General features: G+C 44.1%; 1 protein-coding gene across 3 annotated transcripts in view; it reads right to left on the bottom strand.

Annotated features, from left to right (window-relative positions):
* Window positions 1–16,994, bottom strand: part of HSF2 (heat shock transcription factor 2) — a 38,833-nt gene extending 21,839 nt beyond the window's left edge. Inside the window, exons 1-4 of one of the 3 annotated variants that reach the window (XM_074948325.1) lie at window positions 16,759–16,994; window positions 3,145–3,253; window positions 2,866–2,993; window positions 1,851–1,975 (exon numbers count right to left, since the gene is read on the bottom strand). In XM_074948325.1, coding sequence (XP_074804426.1) covers window positions 1,851–1,975; window positions 2,866–2,993; window positions 3,145–3,253; window positions 16,759–16,935 — 539 coding nt within the window. In that variant the 5' untranslated portion in view covers window positions 16,936–16,994. The remainder of the gene's footprint in view (window positions 1–1,850; window positions 1,976–2,865; window positions 2,994–3,144; window positions 3,254–16,758) is intronic. The other 2 variants (XM_074948328.1, XM_074948326.1) reach the window with 2 other exon arrangements.
* Between the last annotated feature and the right edge of the window lie 843 nt (window positions 16,995–17,837).

Genomic DNA, 17,837 nt, shown 5'->3' with positions numbered 1-17,837 from the left:
CCTTTGTAATTGAGAGTTTCATAAACATACAGCTAAGGGTAGCATAAAATTCCTCCTGGGTAGCTGTATTGAATCTTTACCTGTAAGGGGTAAAAAGCTCAAATAACCTAGTTGGCACCTGACCAAAAGGGCCAATGAGGAAGAAGATACTTTCAAATCTGGGGGAGATGGGGGGGGTGGGGGAAGAGAGAACAAGGGTTGTTTGTGCTCTTTGTTTGTTCCCTCTCTGGATGGGGAGAAAGAGACCAAGCAGGTAAAACATCTCCCCACATCTGTACCCCAGAGTGGGGAGGGAACCCTGACAGGGAGTAGCCTCATGAGGTGTGATTTTTGGTTTATGTAATCATTATCACCGAGTCCAGTTTGTCTGGGTGGCAAGGCTGGAGAGCCTAATGGGACTGTCTGTGATTCCATGGTAAGATGGGTATAGTGATCCAGGAGTGCACTTTGTTACCACCTTGGTGAAATCTAATTATAGAACATGCTATCAGTTTGGAACATCTGCCCTTGTTTTCCAACAGTCTGTCCTGAGATAGTCAGTCTTAGGGGATGAGCCACTCCAGAGAGGTGTCACTCACTGACATTAGTAAGTGGCAGGTTTAAATAAAACAGAAGGAAGAACTTCACACAACGCATAATCAACCTGTAGAACATGTTGCCTGGGGATGTTGTGAAGGCCAAAAGTATAACTGGGTTCAAAAAACAATTAGATAAGTTCATGGAGAACAGGTCCACTAATGGTTATCACCCAAGATGGGCAGGGATGCAATCCCATGCTCTGGATGTCCCCAAGCCTCTGACTGCTAGAGGCCGGGACTCTAGATGACAGGGGATGGATCACTCGATAATTGCCCTGTTAATTCCCTCTGCTGTATCTGGCACTGGCCACTATCCAAAGACAGGATACTGGGTTAGATGGACCATTCCTCTAACCCAGTATAGCCATTCTTATTTTCTTAATTCCAAACTACAGAGCTATCCAATCACTTTTGCCACTAATTTTTATAGAGTGTAAATATCAGCTATTTTTAAGAACTATAGTATTCCCACTCATGGTTGCTATGGGTTTAGTAATTCTAACCTATTTTAATCTCTGTAGAAATTAGCAGAAGCATCAATGACAAGTCTATTTAGAGTGCAAAACTTTAGCAGAGTAAAAGTAAATGGATAGCTGAAACTTCTGAACTGTTTAAACCATAGTATCCAAATTCTAGCATGATACTAGGAGACTCAGAAAAACTTCAGAAGGGTATTTTGAGTCAATTTTTTTTTTTTTTAAATCAATAGAGCACATCTTTCTGGGAATTTAACAGTGGAGGAATGAAGTAATAATAAAAAGATTACATAAATCACGTTCAAACAACTGGTAGGGATGTACCACAAAATTTAGCTGTCTCCCAAACTCGAGCATCAAAATCACTACTTACAATATAAAACTTCATAACACTAATTTTCAAATCTCCTATTTTAAAGGGCAAGTATGATTATTCATCCTAAGTATTTTAAAATTCTAATCATCGAGTTTAATTGCCACTGCTCAATCACCAGCTCACATGACTGATAAGTTGTGTACATTTTATTTCTGTAAAAATTCTATTTCCATTTAAATTCTCTTTCCCAAATAAACACGAGAAGTATTTAAAATTAAATTTGATCTTTTTGCAAAACAACTTTTATACACTGCAGCAGTCTCAAAACCAAGCCCCAATAACACATGCAAAGAGTAGGACTTTAAACACCAATGTCTTTCTTACTAGATTTGCAGCTTCAAACTGATCAAATTTATTGTCTGAAGCGCTATCTGTGAATACTAATGCAAGTTAACAGTTCTCTCACAAAGTAATATTTACCTCTTTAAGGCAGACAGCCTGGATTCAATGGTCTCATGTTTAATTTGCACCTTCTGAGCACTGCTTATGATTTTGGACAGGTCTTCCTGACGGATTTTATTTTCTTCAGGTCTTGAAGAGGAAACCTTTAAAAGTAAAATAACCCATGATGCAATATGAAATTCTGAATGCTAAATGTTATTTCTCTCCTACTACTACTCAAAATAAATTAGTAGTTATGAAACAGGCTGAATAATCAGCACTAGAAATCACTTTTATTTATCCTGGAATGTCATACTATATATTTTGATAATTTCTACATCACTGAGCATGTTTAAAAATTGTAAAACTAGTATATTTACAGTTTTCTCCCCTTTACCAAAGTTGACTTGTATTTAAAAAAAAAAAAAGTCAAAGCTTTATAAACACACAGTTCTATTCTACTCTATACAGGTTCTTACATAGCCATCATCACTGTGGCATCCAAGCACCTTCCAGTGTCATATTAAGTGACATACATAATATCTGATCCTCTCCCCAGGGGAATCACTGCATGGTTTTTTAAAAAAGTAAACTGTGCTATATATTTATATTGGTGAATGCAAGATCAAAATAGTACAATTTGTAGTTGGAACAAAAAAAAAAAGCACAAAATTTATAAAAAATTTAAGAATAAATTTGTTTTGTAATTTTCTCATCCCTTCGGTGGGCTGCTGATTTACTATAATGAATAATTAAGGAAAAATAAAAAACAGCGAAAGACATATATATACACATACACATATATATACACACACACACACAAACACGTCTCATTCACTGTTTTTTATATATAAAAAACAAGAGGGGATTACTTTGAAGAAGCGCAAATCATTTCATTTTCTCTTTAAAAGTAAAATCCAACATTCCTTTGTGACTGCAGGCCTCTATGTCAACAGTCGCCAGTTGCGACTGACTGACACGCCCACTCCATCTGTTCACAAGATTAGCTAAAAGAAGCCAATGCTCCATGTGTTTTGTATGACCTTTTACTCACCTTCCTTTTAATGTGCTCCAACAAATCATCACGGCCCTGCTTAAAGTATGGGTGCTGGAACTCCACAGGACCATCCCGTTCCAATTTGACAATGCCAGAGTCAACATGGACTACTTTACGGAAGCCATCTGAAAAACAGTTTAACCATGAAGAAAAGAAAACACTACAGAATTCAGAACTTTACTGCTGCAACCCCATCTACCCATTTTTAAGGGTTGGGTGAAAAAAAGTATGATATTAGATAATTTTTAAGATAGAAAGCTATACTAAAAAACTTACACATATTTAACTGTCTCACAAAGCTCGCCATGTTGTTGTGCTTGAAGTACTTAGGAAGAATCTCTTTTGCAAACCTTTGTTCATCCAACACCAGGAAACTCTGGCCATTCTAAAATGAAGAGCACATTGTATTTAATTTTTAAAAAAATTTGTTTTTATAAAGGGGCACAGTAGATACTTAACATCTTATGAGAGGATATCCTTTCCCCCCTCCAAACATTTTATTAGGAAAAAAGTTTCTATCTCTTGTACTTACAAAGAACCATGTGTGACTATTTGGAAATCTGTCTATACAAATGCATGAATTTTGAATGACATTATGAACTTTACTACGCAAACTGCTGTATCATGAGTAAGACTAAGATTTTGTCATGGATATGTTTAATAAAAGTCCCGGCAAAACAGAAAAATTAATGGAAGCTGTGACCTGTCCCCCATTTTGTCAGGGATATTTTTAGTAAAAGTTAGGATCTGCAAATCCCCACACTACTTCAAGTGGGGCAATTGCAGGGACTTGGAGCTGCCTGTAGCAGCTGGGAGCTGTGGGGTACCCCTGCCGCCTGCAGCTCCTGGTGTCCCTTGCTGCTCGGGGGTGGTGGGAAGCTGGGAGCTCTGGGGGGTTCCCACCATCTGTGGGGGCCAGGAGTTTGGGTTCCTCCAGCAGCCCGGAACTGCCCACCAGCCCCAGCAGTTTGCAGCAGCGGGGCACTCCCAGAGGTGGCGGGGGTACCCCACAACTTCCTGCCCCAGCAGGCGGTGGGGGACTCTGCAGCTCCCGACCACCGCAGGCTGAAGTCACAGAGGCCGCTGGAAGTCACGGATTCCATGTATACCATGCCCTCCGTGACTAAATCAGAGCCTTAATCATGACTGCCTGTATATGTATATGGATCCACCACTGCTGACCTGTAGCAGCTACACACCACTCAAGGACAATGGGGAATACTTAAGATTAATGATAGCACTTTGACCACACAAGTTATGCTAAAAAAAAGCAGCTACACCTTTGATAAACTAGTGTAATCTTACCCCTCTGGAGGGAATGGGGAAAGATAGAAACAGTGGAAATTTATTAAGAGCAGAACAAAAGAGGCCAAGTGACGAGGTGGGGTTTAAATAGGAAAAACCACAGGAACAGAGGGAGCCAGACAGGAAAAAGTAGTTGGAAAGAGAAAGGTCACACAAACTGGAGAAGTGACTCCATGAGGGAGAGACCAATCATCATGTAACAGCTTGCATGAAGCAGGGAACACCCTGCCTGCCCAAACAGCAATAGCTCCCCTCAAAAAGGGTAAGCTAGCAAGATGCAATGTGTTAAGAATGTTTGTTTTCTATTTAATCTGTACTCTCTCGTGCTGCATATGATTAACTATAAACTGCAAAAATTACTCCTGGGGGAATTCTGCACCAAAAAAGTTATAAATTCTGTGTACGATATTTTAAAATTCTGCATATTTTCTTTGTCAAAACAATAATATAATCACACCAGTTTCAGTTATTTTGGTAATTTATTTCAAAATACCGATCAGCATGTATGTCTGTAACAATACATACAAAAGAAAGATTCAGGAAATGTTTTTTTTTGGCAAACAGATTTCTTACAAGGCGTTTTAGTACAGAGCTTGAGTAATTCATTTAAAATACAATACAGAAATAGATTTCCTGCACCCCTCAGAAGCAGTGTGAAAGGCTTGGGGGAGTTAGGGATAATGGAAGAGCTGAGGGAGAGGGAATGAACCTGGAGGGTGGTTTGGTGTGGGTATGGAATGGAAGACATCCCAGTCTGTCCCTCCACTAGCCCTTCTGAACCCCATTCTGTGACAGCCCCACCCCAGCAGCCCCATGTGCCCTGCTCTGTCAGTCCAGTGCCTCCTCTCCTGGCCCCGCTGTGAGGAACACAGCCTCTCCAGCTGGCTGCCCTCTCTTCTGATCCAACAGGAGTTCCTCGTTGGCAAAAGGTGCAACTGCCTCTCCTCTCCAGCAGAATCTATATTCTGCAGAGAAAAACCAAAGTCTGTAGGGAGCCTGAATTCTGAAGTCTACAGAATTCCCCATGAGCAAAAAAAGTGTGTTAGCAGTGCGATAACTGCATCACAATCACTATGTGCATCCAGCGAGAGAGAGAGACAAACTGTTACCAGATGCTTTCACTCCTTTGGTGTGGAGGTCTGGGACAGGTTGTGTTTAGGTACAGGATTACCACTGAACCCAGGGGGGCTAGGCAGCTAGACAGTGGGTTCCAGATCTCAGAAGGAAGTGTTGGAGTGCACGTTTGCCAATGGACCCCAAGATTGGGGAGGTGGATAGACATCATTCAGGGTCTAGAAGTTAAAACACCTGGTGATCCACAGACACAGAGGCTTGGATTTCCTTTACAGCAGGCCAATGGGGGGCCAGCAAGGTGTGCCCAGCTGGATCTGTGACACCTGCTGAATATGAATAGAATCTAAACGGATATCTTCCTGAGTGCACAGACAGTTATCTTCATTGTTTCTGCTGTTGCTCATAGCTTCCTGAAGCACCAGCAGAACAAATTACCATGACTTATCAGTTACACTGAACACTACTGGAGCAATGAAACTGTACAGAATCCTGTCAGTTTCATTTGCTGCTTGGGAAAGCTCTGGGAAGGAGTGAAGTCTTAGGGACCCTCTTCCTCATAGCAGCCAAGAGGTTCTTGATAGAAAGAAAAGAGACTGAGATCTCTTTATCCCCTCTAGTAGCTAGAAAAGGACAGGAACTTCGAGTTTATCCAATACCAGTTAGCCAGAGACTAATGTAAAAGATGAAGCTGTTAAGTCCAGGAACAGCAGTTTGCTAGAAATCTCTATACTCACTATGTCCATGCAGCTGGGTGTGAGGGAGGCTAGTCTTCTCACCAGTACACTGATCCTGAACTTTGATGATGACTTTACTGTCACTGTCAGGCCTTGTCTATAGTAGAGCTATTCAGCTGTTTGTGCTTCAAATAATTGTGAAGCACAAAAATGACTGAATGCATCCTAACTGATTACCTTAGTTGGTTTATATTTTGCCCTTACATACATCAGGCTTGCCCTCAATTTAAGATGTGGGTTGTTATCTTTGACAGATGTCACTGATGACAGCTCCAGATGACAAGCCTCCACTTGTTTGCCTCTCAACACAAAAACACCTCTGCAGCCACGGTCCATCCTAGCTTAATAGGGAGAACTGAGAGACCATTAGAAATATCATTTGAAGGTCCATAAATGACAGCTTTGCTCTGAGGAACCATATATGTGGTTCCTCAGAATGGGATTTGCAACTGGCAAATCACAAGAGGTTCCCCATCTAAGAAGTTGCAGAGCTCAAATTTGGGGGCATGGCTGAGGGGCAGGGGACACTTTGCAAGGGTATGGCAGAAGGCAAAGCACAGTGTCAGTCAGCAATCCACAGTGGAATCACTGGCAGCTGACCTGAGGACCATGGGGCGGGGGGGGGGGGGGGGGTAGGGGAGGAGGGGGAAGAGAGCAGAGAAAGGACTCTTCACTGATGTAACTAAGGAGGTTCACTACCTGAAAGAGCTGTTAAAGATTACACTGACTGTACCAACAGGAACTGTGTCTATGGTGGCACTCAATCTGAGAGTCAGCTGATTGATGCACAATTGAGATCTGCCCTTACAATTTCTGGGGTTACTTTCACCAATAGTTGCTCCCCTGACAATCATTTAAAGTCCTTTTTATGCGGATGAAAAGCACACTTGAAGTGATGGGAACAATGAGTGCTTAGATAGGTAAATTTCTCCTGTGTAGAAAAAGCCTTCTTTAATATCCAGCTAATAGATTTCTGGAAAATTTCCCAAATCCGTTTAAAACAAGTGTACCTCAAAAGAAAAGTGATGTAAAAAGCAAAGCCTGAAACACCGTATGCCAGATTTTAAAATCTTGATAGTTTCATTCTCTACAGATCAATATCCCTACATTATTTCAATGAAAATAGTCAGAACCAGAGGTTAACACAACCACGACAATGTTGTTCTTCCATTGTTACAATAAGGGGAAATGGTATCTGTTGAAATTCACAACTATTAGTGCTGTAAAATGTGACATTAAATCAAAGGTCTGATTACCTATATGCCAATGTCTTTTTGATCAAATTCCAAATATGATCATTAATTTCTGCCTCAACAAACTTCCCTAGACAATTACAAATGAACAAGTTATTCTTCACTTCCAGTAAAAAAAAAATAACTAATGCAGTGTTATCTTAGACCAGCTTTTGTGTATCCATTTAAGAGACGGTGTATGTAAAGTTTTAGGGATGAGTTGTACGGCATTTGGAATCCTCCTAGATAAAACATCCATTATGACTGTAAAGTGTCACAACAATATTTCTGCTAAGAATACAGGTCCTTAAGCTACTTAAAACTAGATCACACTGAATGGTCAGTTAAAGCATTTAGAGTTCCCATTCCCAGACAAGGGAAACTAATATTAAACAAAAAGTAAAATTAACAAAAAAATAAGTTCATACCAGGTGGGATCTCCAACTCCTGTTTCTCCTACTGTGATTCAATATAATACCACAGTTAATTATATACTAAAAACCAACATTGTTTAAAGAAGTTTCTGATACAGGAGAAGTGCCTACAGCGTTCTATCATGAATAGGACTTATATCTAAGGGGGAGATATCATAATACTTCAGAGAGGGCCTGTATAACTAGGACTAGCTGGATCAGCTTCCCTTTTAGGAAGAACTGGAAAGTTTGAGGCCTAGTCTACACTACAGGGTTAGGTCCACACAAGTCAGCTTACATGAACCTAGTTGTGCATGTCTCTGTACTCAAATTGCTCTCCCACCACTCTAAATTCCCCATTATGCTGATATAGTAACACCACCTCTCTGATCGGCATACAGACATGATTGATATACTTAGGTTAGTGGGAATGCAGACTCTGTGTTACTTATTTCAACCCTAAAACTGCCCCCCCCCCCCCCCAACAACTGTCCCACAACTGACCTCTCTGGTCACCATTTTTAACTCCTCTGGCCAGGGATTACAGAGACCAGAACCTACCTTTCTAAAGCCCTGCAAATTTTTTAAATTCCTTTTCCTGATTGCCCAGTTTGGCCAGCACACCTAGCAGCTCTCCATGGTTAAATGCAACTGCCTAGCTGACCACACCAGCTGCATGCTCCAGATACACTCCTGCCTGGAGCAGACAGGAGATATTGGCTCTCCCAGGCCTGTAAGGAGAAAAGGCTATGCAGGCACAGCTCCGATCCAGCCTTAGAAATGTCAACATATACAAGCAGATTGCTAAGGGGATGCAGAAGGGCTACAACAAGAACAAGCAGCAGTACCACAGCTCCTTGCTTTTCATGTGGCAGGCATAGCAGACAGCCAGGGAGGGCAACAAACGATCCAGTGCCAAGCCACAAACCTGCAGCTTTTACGAAGAGTGGCATGCCATAATCAGCGCAGACCCCCCACACACACACACACACTCCCCCATACCAACCCCAGCAGCACTGAGTATACCTCCGAGAAGCCCAAGTCACAAGCCCTGGCTATGAACAGCAAGGAGGAGGTGGTGGTGTATGGGGGACAGGTGACTGAGGGGCCCAGCTGTGCAGCAAGCCAGAACCTGTTTTTGACTCCACCACAGTTCAGCTAGTCAAGCCCAGTGCAAGGGAAGGAATCTCACCTAAATGTGTACACACATTTTCAATTTCAGGACTGGCACGCCTAAAGTACCAGGACAGAATCTTATGACTTTCCATTAATTTATTCATGCTACGAGAGCTCGTGCTACAACCAAGAGAGCTAAAACTGCTATCTACTTTTCATTCCCCTCTAGGCAGGGAGGGGGGATGGTGAGTAGTTTATGTAGTGTAAAAATATAATTAGGAAGGCCAAAAAAAAGAATTTGAAGAACAGCTAACCAAAGGCTCAAAAAGTAATAAAAAAAATTGCTAAGTTCATCAGAAACACGAAGCCTGCTAAACAACCAGTGGGGTCACTGGATGAGCAAGCTGCTAAAGGATCATGCAAGGATGGTAAGGCCATTGAGGGAAAAACTAAATGAATTCTTTGCATCAGCCTTCATGGCTGAGGATGTGAGGGAGATTCCCAAACCTGAGCCATTCTTTTTAGCTGACAAATATGAGGAATCGTCTCAGATTGAGGTGTCATTAGTGGAGGTTTTTGGAACAGATGGTATTCATTCAAGAGTTCTGTAGGAACTCAAATGTGAAATTGCTGAACTACTAACTGTGGTTTGTAACCGATCATTTAAATGGGCTTCTGTATCAGATGACTGGAGGACAGCTAACATGAGGCCAATTTTTAAAAAGGGCTCCAGAGACGATTCCAGCAATTACAGGCCAGTAAGCCTGACTTCAGTACTGGGCAAACTGGTTGAAACTATAGTAAAGAACAGAATTGTCAGACACAGATGAACGTATTTTGTTGGGGAATAGTCAACATGGTTTTTGTAAAGGGAAATCATGCCTCACCAATCTACTAGAATTCTTTGAAGGAGTCAGCAAGCATGTGGAAATATAGTGTATATAGTGTACCTAGATTTTCAGAAAGCCTTTGACAAGGTCCCTCACCAAAGGTTCTTAAGCAAAGTAAGCTGTCACAGGATAAGGAAGGTAGGCCCTCTCATGGATCAGTAACTGGTTAAAAGATAGGAAACAAAGGGTAGGAATAAATGGTCAGTTTTCAGAATGGAGAGGGGTAAATAGTGGTGTCCCCCAGGGGTCTGTACTACTCAACATTTTCATAAATGGTCTGGAAAAAGGGGTAAACAGTGAATTAGCAAAATTTGCAGATGATACAAAACTACCCAACAGAGTTAAGTCCAAAACAGACTGTGAAGAGTTACAAAGGGATCTCACAACACTGGGTGACTGGGCAACAAAATGGCAGATAAAATTCAATGTTGATAAATGGAAAGTAACGTACATTGGAAAACATAATCCCAACTTTACATATAAAAAGATGGGGTCTAAATTAGCTGTTACCAGTAAAGAAAGATCTTGGAGTAATTGAGGCTAGTTCTCTAAACATCTACTCAAAGCGAAGCGGCAGGCAAAAAACTCACAATATTGGGAATCATTAAGAGAACGATATAGATAAGAGAAAATATATTGCCTATATATAAATCCATGGTACACCCACATCTTGAATACTGCCTGCAGATGTGGTCGCCCCATCTCCAAAAAAAATATTTGGAATTCGAAAAGGTTCAGAAAAGGACCAAAAAAAAAAAAATTAGGGGTATAGAATGGCTTCCATAGGCGAAGACACTAATAAGACTGGGACTTTTCAGCTTAGAAACAAGATGACGGGGGGGGTGGGAGAGGAGAATATGATAGAGGTCTATAAAATCATGACTGGGGTGGAGAAAGTAAATAAGGAAGTGCTATTTACTCCTTCTAATAACACAAGAACTAGGAGTCACCAAATGAATTTAATAGGCAGCAGGTTTAAAACAAAATGAAATATTTATTCACACAATGCACAGTCAACCTGTGGAACTCTTTGCCAGAGCATGTTGTGAAGGCCAAGACGCTAACAGGGTTCAAAAAAGAATTAGATAATAGCCTACATTAATTTATCATCAATGGCTATTAGCCAGGATAAGAAGGGATGGTATCTGTTTGCCAGAAGCTGGGAATGGGCAACGGGGTGGATCACTTGATGATTACCTGTTTTGTTCATTTTGTCTGAAGCACTTGGCATTAGCCACTGTTGGAAGACAGGATACCAGGCTAGATGGACCTATGGTGTGACCCAATATGGCCATTCTTATGTACACAACTATGTCCCTGGAATCCTGAGAGATCTCAAAGCTTTCATGGAGGCATTCTGCAATCTTCTGTTGAAAGTTTCTAGGGAGGGTTGCCTTATTTTTTTTCTTTGTGGTACGACACTTTCCCATGCCACTCAGCAATAACTTCAGCAGACACCATTGCAGTATACAGGCTAGCAGCATATGGGCCTGAGCAGCTTCAGGAAGCCGGCAGCCTTTGTGACCCAAGGGAGTAACATATCAGCTAAAATCACCACTTCCTGTGGAAAACAGTGACAGCATTTAGTGTCATTGCCCTATACGACTAGAATCATGCAACCGAGCAAATCCCTCGTTTCCTTTTCCCCCAGTGGGCCATACTCACCAGAGCTGGGGCAGTGACTACTATTTTAAACCATTCTCACTTCTGCTTGGGATTACTTGCGGACAGCAAGGGGAGTAACTTAAGATTCTGAAATCTTGCTTATTATAGTGAATGTATGAACAATGGTACCTCTGTGTGTTTTATCTTCAGCTGCTGCCACTGTGGCCTTCGGGGTTTGCCCCTCCACGCCCACAGAACACCTGAGCCAAACGAGGAGGGAAGGGAAAAAAAACCCAAAACACTACTTGGGATAACATGTTCCAGGAGATCCTTCAAGCCAGTGCTGCATGGGACCACGAGCACAGGGTCCTATGCACTGTAGACAGCCTGGAGAAGGAAAGAGCGGAGAGGAGAAAGGCCCAAGAGTCCAAGCAGGAAAAGGAGAGGGAGATGCACCAGGACATAATGGGGCTTCTTAGGCAATAAGCACACATGCTGCCGACTCTGGTGGACCTACAGATTCAACAATCCTGAGCTTGCCTTTCTCTGCAGCCCACTGAGAACTCAATATCAGAACCTCCCTACACTGCCCTCTCCACCCTGCATCATTCCATGTGCCTGCAGTATCCCTACTACTCCACTCCGGGGGACATTACAGACAACCTCAGTTTGACCTACACAGACTTGTGAAAGCCATGGTTGATGTATGTATTGCTGAAACGGACATGAAAATTCTTTCCCCATCATAACTTAATAAATTAAGAGAACAGAAATTAACGTACTGTATTTATTTTAAAATTACACAGGGTTTTTTTGCACTGATCGTTACAGAATAACAATTATTGTTTGGAAATAATTCATCTTTGTTAGTTCAAAACATATGCACAATGTCACACAACTCAAAGGATCATTCCCAAACAAACTTAACAGGTGCACTGTCAATGTTATATTCCTTTACAGTAACCACCACAGCACTCCCTGCTCTTTTGTGACCGGATACGCCAGGTAGAGCATACAACACCCCACACTACTCTTGCTCACTCTTAAAATGGTCTTTCAAAGCCTCCCTGAGCCACATAGCTCCACACTGAGTTCTTCTAATAGCCCTTGTATCTGACTGTTCAAATTCAGCAGATAGTAGCTCCACCTTGGCAGAAACTCCCCGTTCCGCCCCTTGCTTCACATGCATTACGCAGAAGATAGCAGGCAGCAATAACCATTTGGATATTTTTCTCATTGAGGTCCAATCTTGAAGGAAACAATACCAGCGACCTTTCAAATGATCAAATGCACATTCAACTGTCATTCTATACCCGCTGAGCTGATAGCTGAATCATTCCCTGATGCTGTCAACTTCATGAGCCAGGGGGGTATAGGGAAGCTGGGTCCCCCAGGATCACTATTGATATTTCAACATTCCCAATGCTAATCTGCCGGTCAGGAAAGAAAGCCTATGCTGGTAGCTTTTTGTAACAGTCCTGTGTTCTTAAAGATGTAAGCATTAGGCACCTTCCCTGAGCATCCCACACTGTTGGTGAAGAGGTGCCCTGTGATCCATCAATGGTTGCATAACCATAGAAAGGTAGCCCTTTCTGTTGAAGTACTCTGTGACAAGGTGGTCTGGTGACAAAATAGGGATATGCATGCCATCTATCACTCCACTGCAGTTCAGGAACCCCACTGCTACAAATCCATCCACTATATCCTGCACATTGCCAGTTACAGTCCTGCTTAGCAGGAGGTGATTAAATGCCCTGCAGACTTGCATCACAACAGCCCCCTCAGTGGATTTCCTGACACCAAACTGATTTCTAACTGACTGGCATTGCACGTGTCTATAGTGTGATATCAGCTCTCATTTTGGTGTCCCACTGCTGAAGCATTGGGGCAAGCCTGGCATACAGCTCCAGGAATGTGGCCCTAAGAAACCGGAAGTTCTGCAGCCACGGACAGTCATCCCAAACCTGCATTACCACATGATCCCACCAGTCAGTGGGTGTTTCTCAGGGCCTGAAACGGTGCTCCACCACCTGAAGGTGCTAAGTGAATGCCACCAACATTCTTGAACCGGTTCTCGCTATGTCCCACAGCAATCTGTCCTCCAAGGGAATTATGTTCCTCACTGATCTGGTTCTTCTTGTGGCTCTGCAAAAGACTCCAGGATTGTGTGCCCTGTGCTTGCAACGCTCATGACAACAGTGCAGAGCTGTGCAGGCTCCGTGATTCTGTCAGAGATAGTGGATGGGGGGTGGGGGGGGGGGTCGGAGGAGGGCCACAAGGATTTGTGGGATTTTGAAAAAAGGCACAAAAATTATGGAACACAACATTATGCAATGGAGACAGTTGAAAACTAGGAAGTTAGCCCCATGCTCCCAGTCACCCCTGCACAACTCGTTTTGGCCCCATCATGCATTGCCAAAGCTTTCCAAAAGATGCACGCTGGATGATGGCTAGTTGCACAATGGGATACCTACCCCTGGTGCACCGCACTCTGCGTTGATACAAGCACTCTGGTGAGTGCATGCACTGTCAACACAAGGAGCAAAGTACACGTGCACACAAGCCACATATTAACTGCAGTGGTTGTATGCCGATATAACTTAAGACTTAAGTTTGTAGTGTAGACATGACCTACATTAAAATATTTTCTTAGCAGTTGGTTTAAGACCTGTTAACAGAAAAATTACAGAACAGAAACATTTAAATTTTAAATACAGCGAGCTTGCCCCCAGTTGCATCACAAACTAGTAAAGATGACCATGGACAAGTCAACGAGGCTCCAATCTTCCACAGTGCTTCAACTTACTTAAATGAGACAACAAAACAAACCCATGTTAGAAAATCTGTTAGTCTCTGAGGTGCCAAAAGTTCTCCTTTTCTTTTATCTTAACCTCTGTGACTGTTACCCCCTCTTTAAAATTGACATATTTACCTATCTTTGTAAAGTGCTTTGAATGCTATAAATTGAAAATGCTATGTAAATGCAAAACATTACTTAACTTTATGATCCACAGTAGAAAGAAATTTAGTGAAGCACAATACAGTTGTCACCCCATTCCTCTAGCAGAGGAGAAATGCTTGTCATAGTTACGTTAAGAGCATAAAAAAATAAGAATGGCTATACTGGGTCAGACCAATGATCGTTCTAGCCCGGTAGTATCCTGTCTTCTGATAGTGGCCAGTGCCAACGCCTTCATGGACACCAGCCATTGATGGACCTATCCTCCGTGAACTTATCTAATACTTTTTTTAACCCAGTTATACCTTTGGCCTTCACAGCATCCACTGGCAATGAGTTCCACCAGTTGACTGTGTGTTGTGTAAAGCAGCACTTCCTTATATTAGTTTTAAGCTTGCTGCCTATTAATTTTAATAGGTGACCCCTGGTTCTTGTATTATGTGAAGAGGTAATTAACACTTCCCCATTCATTTTCTCGATGCCACTCACGATTTTATAGACCTCTATCATATCCCCCCTTAGTCATCTCTTTTCTAAGCTGAACAGTCCCAGTCATTTTAATTTCTCCTCACAGGGAAGCTGTTCCATACCCCTACACATTTTTGTTGCCTTTCTTTGTACCATCTCCAATTCTAATATACTTTTTTGAGGTTAAGCAACCAGTACTCACAATATTCAAGGCGTGGAAGTAACACGGATTTATATAGTGGCATTATATTTTCTGTCCTGTTCCTCTCCTAAGGGTTCCTAGCATTGTTAGCTTTTTCGACTGCTGCAGCACATTGAGATGTCTTTAGAGAACTATCCATGAGGACTCCAAGATCTCCTTCTTGAGCTGTTGCTAACCAGCAGCGAGTATTTTTAAACAGCATTTCTTGCTTTCCCTGTCATCACTAGTTTGTTCATGCTATAAGTTTACCTGTCCCAAGTTGTTCCTACTGAAAACAAACCATCTCCTAAAAAAAATCCATATGATAATGTTCGAAGAGCTGGTCCAATGAGTCACAGTGGTAGGACTGGCAAAATGCAAAAGAACTTGAGAATAAAAGAACTTACTAGTGTAGTGTAAGTACTCCTTTAACTCAGGGGTTCTCAGACTTAATTGCACTGTGACCCCCTTCTGACAACAAAAATTACTACATGACCCGGGGGGGGGGGAAACGGACGAGGACCAAAGCCTGAGCCCCACCACCCCAGGTGAGGGAACCAAAGCCAAAGCCTGAGCCCGGCCACCCCGGGCTGAAGCCAGGGCAGTGGGGCTCGGGCTTTGGCTTCAGCAAGTCTAACACCAGCCCTGGTGACCCCATTAAAATGGGGTCCCAACCCATAGTTTGAGAACTGCTGCTTTAACTAAAGGGGAGTGCCATCCTCCTGTGATTTTTTTTTTTTAAATTACACATCCTTTTAGTTCCCTCCTATCATTGCCAACGAGCATCAACACTCATGTGCACTTATACGAAACTATTTCTATTGATCACACACCAAAGACCATTTTTGAATTTACTAGAAATGACACTATTATGTTTTACATGTGGAAGAGATAGGACAACTAATTTCTACACCCTCATCAAACTAAGGAGAAAAAAACTTTATAAGTTTGGTGCATATTTTCCAACAGAGTAGATATCCAGTAAGTTTGCTTAAGCAGCCTCTCCTCCTACCCTCAAAAGGAGAAGGAAAAATGTGAATACGCGTCATATATAATAAAATTAAAACTACTAGAGTAGGGATATAGGGAGAGAAAAAGGCAGAAACATGGAAACGCTCTCATTAAAACATTTTAAGAAACCAAATCACCTTCAGACTCCAGTTGTGCCTCACCACCACCTATCCACCCCAGAACCAGGCCACACAATCTCCTCTACAAGCTCAGAGCTTCCCACCCCCATCCCCTTGCCGCCGCCGCCCCATCGTTTTGTAGGCTACCCCGAAACCTGGAACCTACTGATCTGGGGTAAGCAGCCTGTTCCTCGACAGCCCCCCCAACACTTTATCCTGCGGGGTCGGGGCAGGAGACTGAACCCGCTGCGGAGCGAGACTCCAACGCACGCACGGCGTAAATCTGCTCCCTGAACCAGGCCAGGCCGGTGCCCAGAACCGAGAAATCCCCGGCCGTCCCCCGCCGAGCGGCGGCAGCTCGGGACCGGGGAGGGGGGAGCGGACACGCACGAGGAGTTTCTGGGTCCAGACGGGGAAGGAACGGACCTGGCTTGAGGAAGGTTCCGGGTTTGTCCCCCCCGCGCGACAGCGGGCAGGGCGCTGCGGGCCCCCTGTGCTCGGGGCGGGGTCTCAGTCCAGCTACCCCGGGGGGGGGGGGGGGAGGGCGGCGGCTCTGCCCCCCCCCCAGTGCAGGACACACTAGCCCTGGGGGAGGAAAGGGGGCGTCGGGCCCCTCTTGCCTCAGGCTGTGGGGAGGGAGGCGCGGCCACGCCGAGCGGGGCCCGTCTCCCCAGCTCAGTCCGCCCTCATCTTCCCGTGTGTGCGGGCGGGGGGGGGGGGGGGGGTCGAGACGCGTCTCTTGCCCGGTGGGGGAGGGCGGCTCCCAGTCTCCGGGGCCCCTACCTGGCTCCAGGTGATGAGCTGGTTGCTGGGCGCCTCCCCCAGCAGCGCCCACAGTTTGCTCAGGAAGGCCGGGACACCCGCGCTCGCGGCCGCCGGCTGCTGCTGCTGCTGCTTCATTGTCGTTGTGGTAGGACCAGGATGGAGCGAGGCTGGAGTGGCCGGGCCGCGTGCGCGCATGCGCACCTACCTCCCACAGAACGCAGGCCTCACGCGCCTGCGCGCGTGTATGGTGTTCCCCTACTCCGCCACACGCCCTTTACATAACGGGCCCACGTGCAGCACCCTCACGTGCAACAACAGCGTCAGTCCAGCGTTCCTATTGGAGGGAACGCGGAACGGCATAGGGAATCTCTGCGACGCTCAGCGGGAGGGCGGAACCTCACTCTGAGATTCTATGTAAATAAGGAGTCGCCCCAGCCAATCGGGAAGTGACTCTCTGCCCGAGACGGGGGAACGTGAGTGCTATGCACGTGAGAGACAAGGCGGGGGTGCAGCCTAGAGCTCAAGAAAACAGGAGTGGGCGGATTGGCGGGACGAAGGCACGGGGGTGAGGAGTAGGGCTGGGACAGTTTGGGAAGGAACTTGTCATGCTCGTCCCATTCAAGAAACTACCTACCTGAAGGGGCAATACGTTAACACTGGAGAGAGTAAAAAGAAAAGGAGGACTTGTGGCACCTTAGAGATTAACCAATTTATTTGAGCATGAGCTTTCGTGAGCTACAGCTCACTTCATCGGATGCATACTGTGGAAATTGCAGAAGACATTATATACACAGACACCATGAAACAATACCTCCTCCCACCCCACTCTCCTGCTGGTGATAGCTTATCTAAAGTGATCATCAAGTTGGGCCATTTCCAGCACAAATCCAGGTTTTCTCACCCTCCGCCCCCCCCCCCACAGACAAACTCACTCTCTTGCTGGTAATAGCCCATCCAAAGTGACCACTCTCTTCACAATGTGTATGATAATCAAGGTGGGCCATTTCCTGCAGAAATCCAGGTTCTCTCACCCCCCTCCAAAAACCACACACACAAACTCATTCTCCTGCTGGTAATAGCCTATCCAAAGTGACCAC

This window comes from Natator depressus, chromosome 3 (assembly GCF_965152275.1).
Source record: "Natator depressus isolate rNatDep1 chromosome 3, rNatDep2.hap1, whole genome shotgun sequence".
NCBI lineage: Eukaryota > Metazoa > Chordata > Testudines > Cheloniidae > Natator > Natator depressus.
The sequence above is the reverse complement of the archived record's forward strand: the minus strand, read 5'-3'. Positions and strand labels throughout refer to the sequence as shown.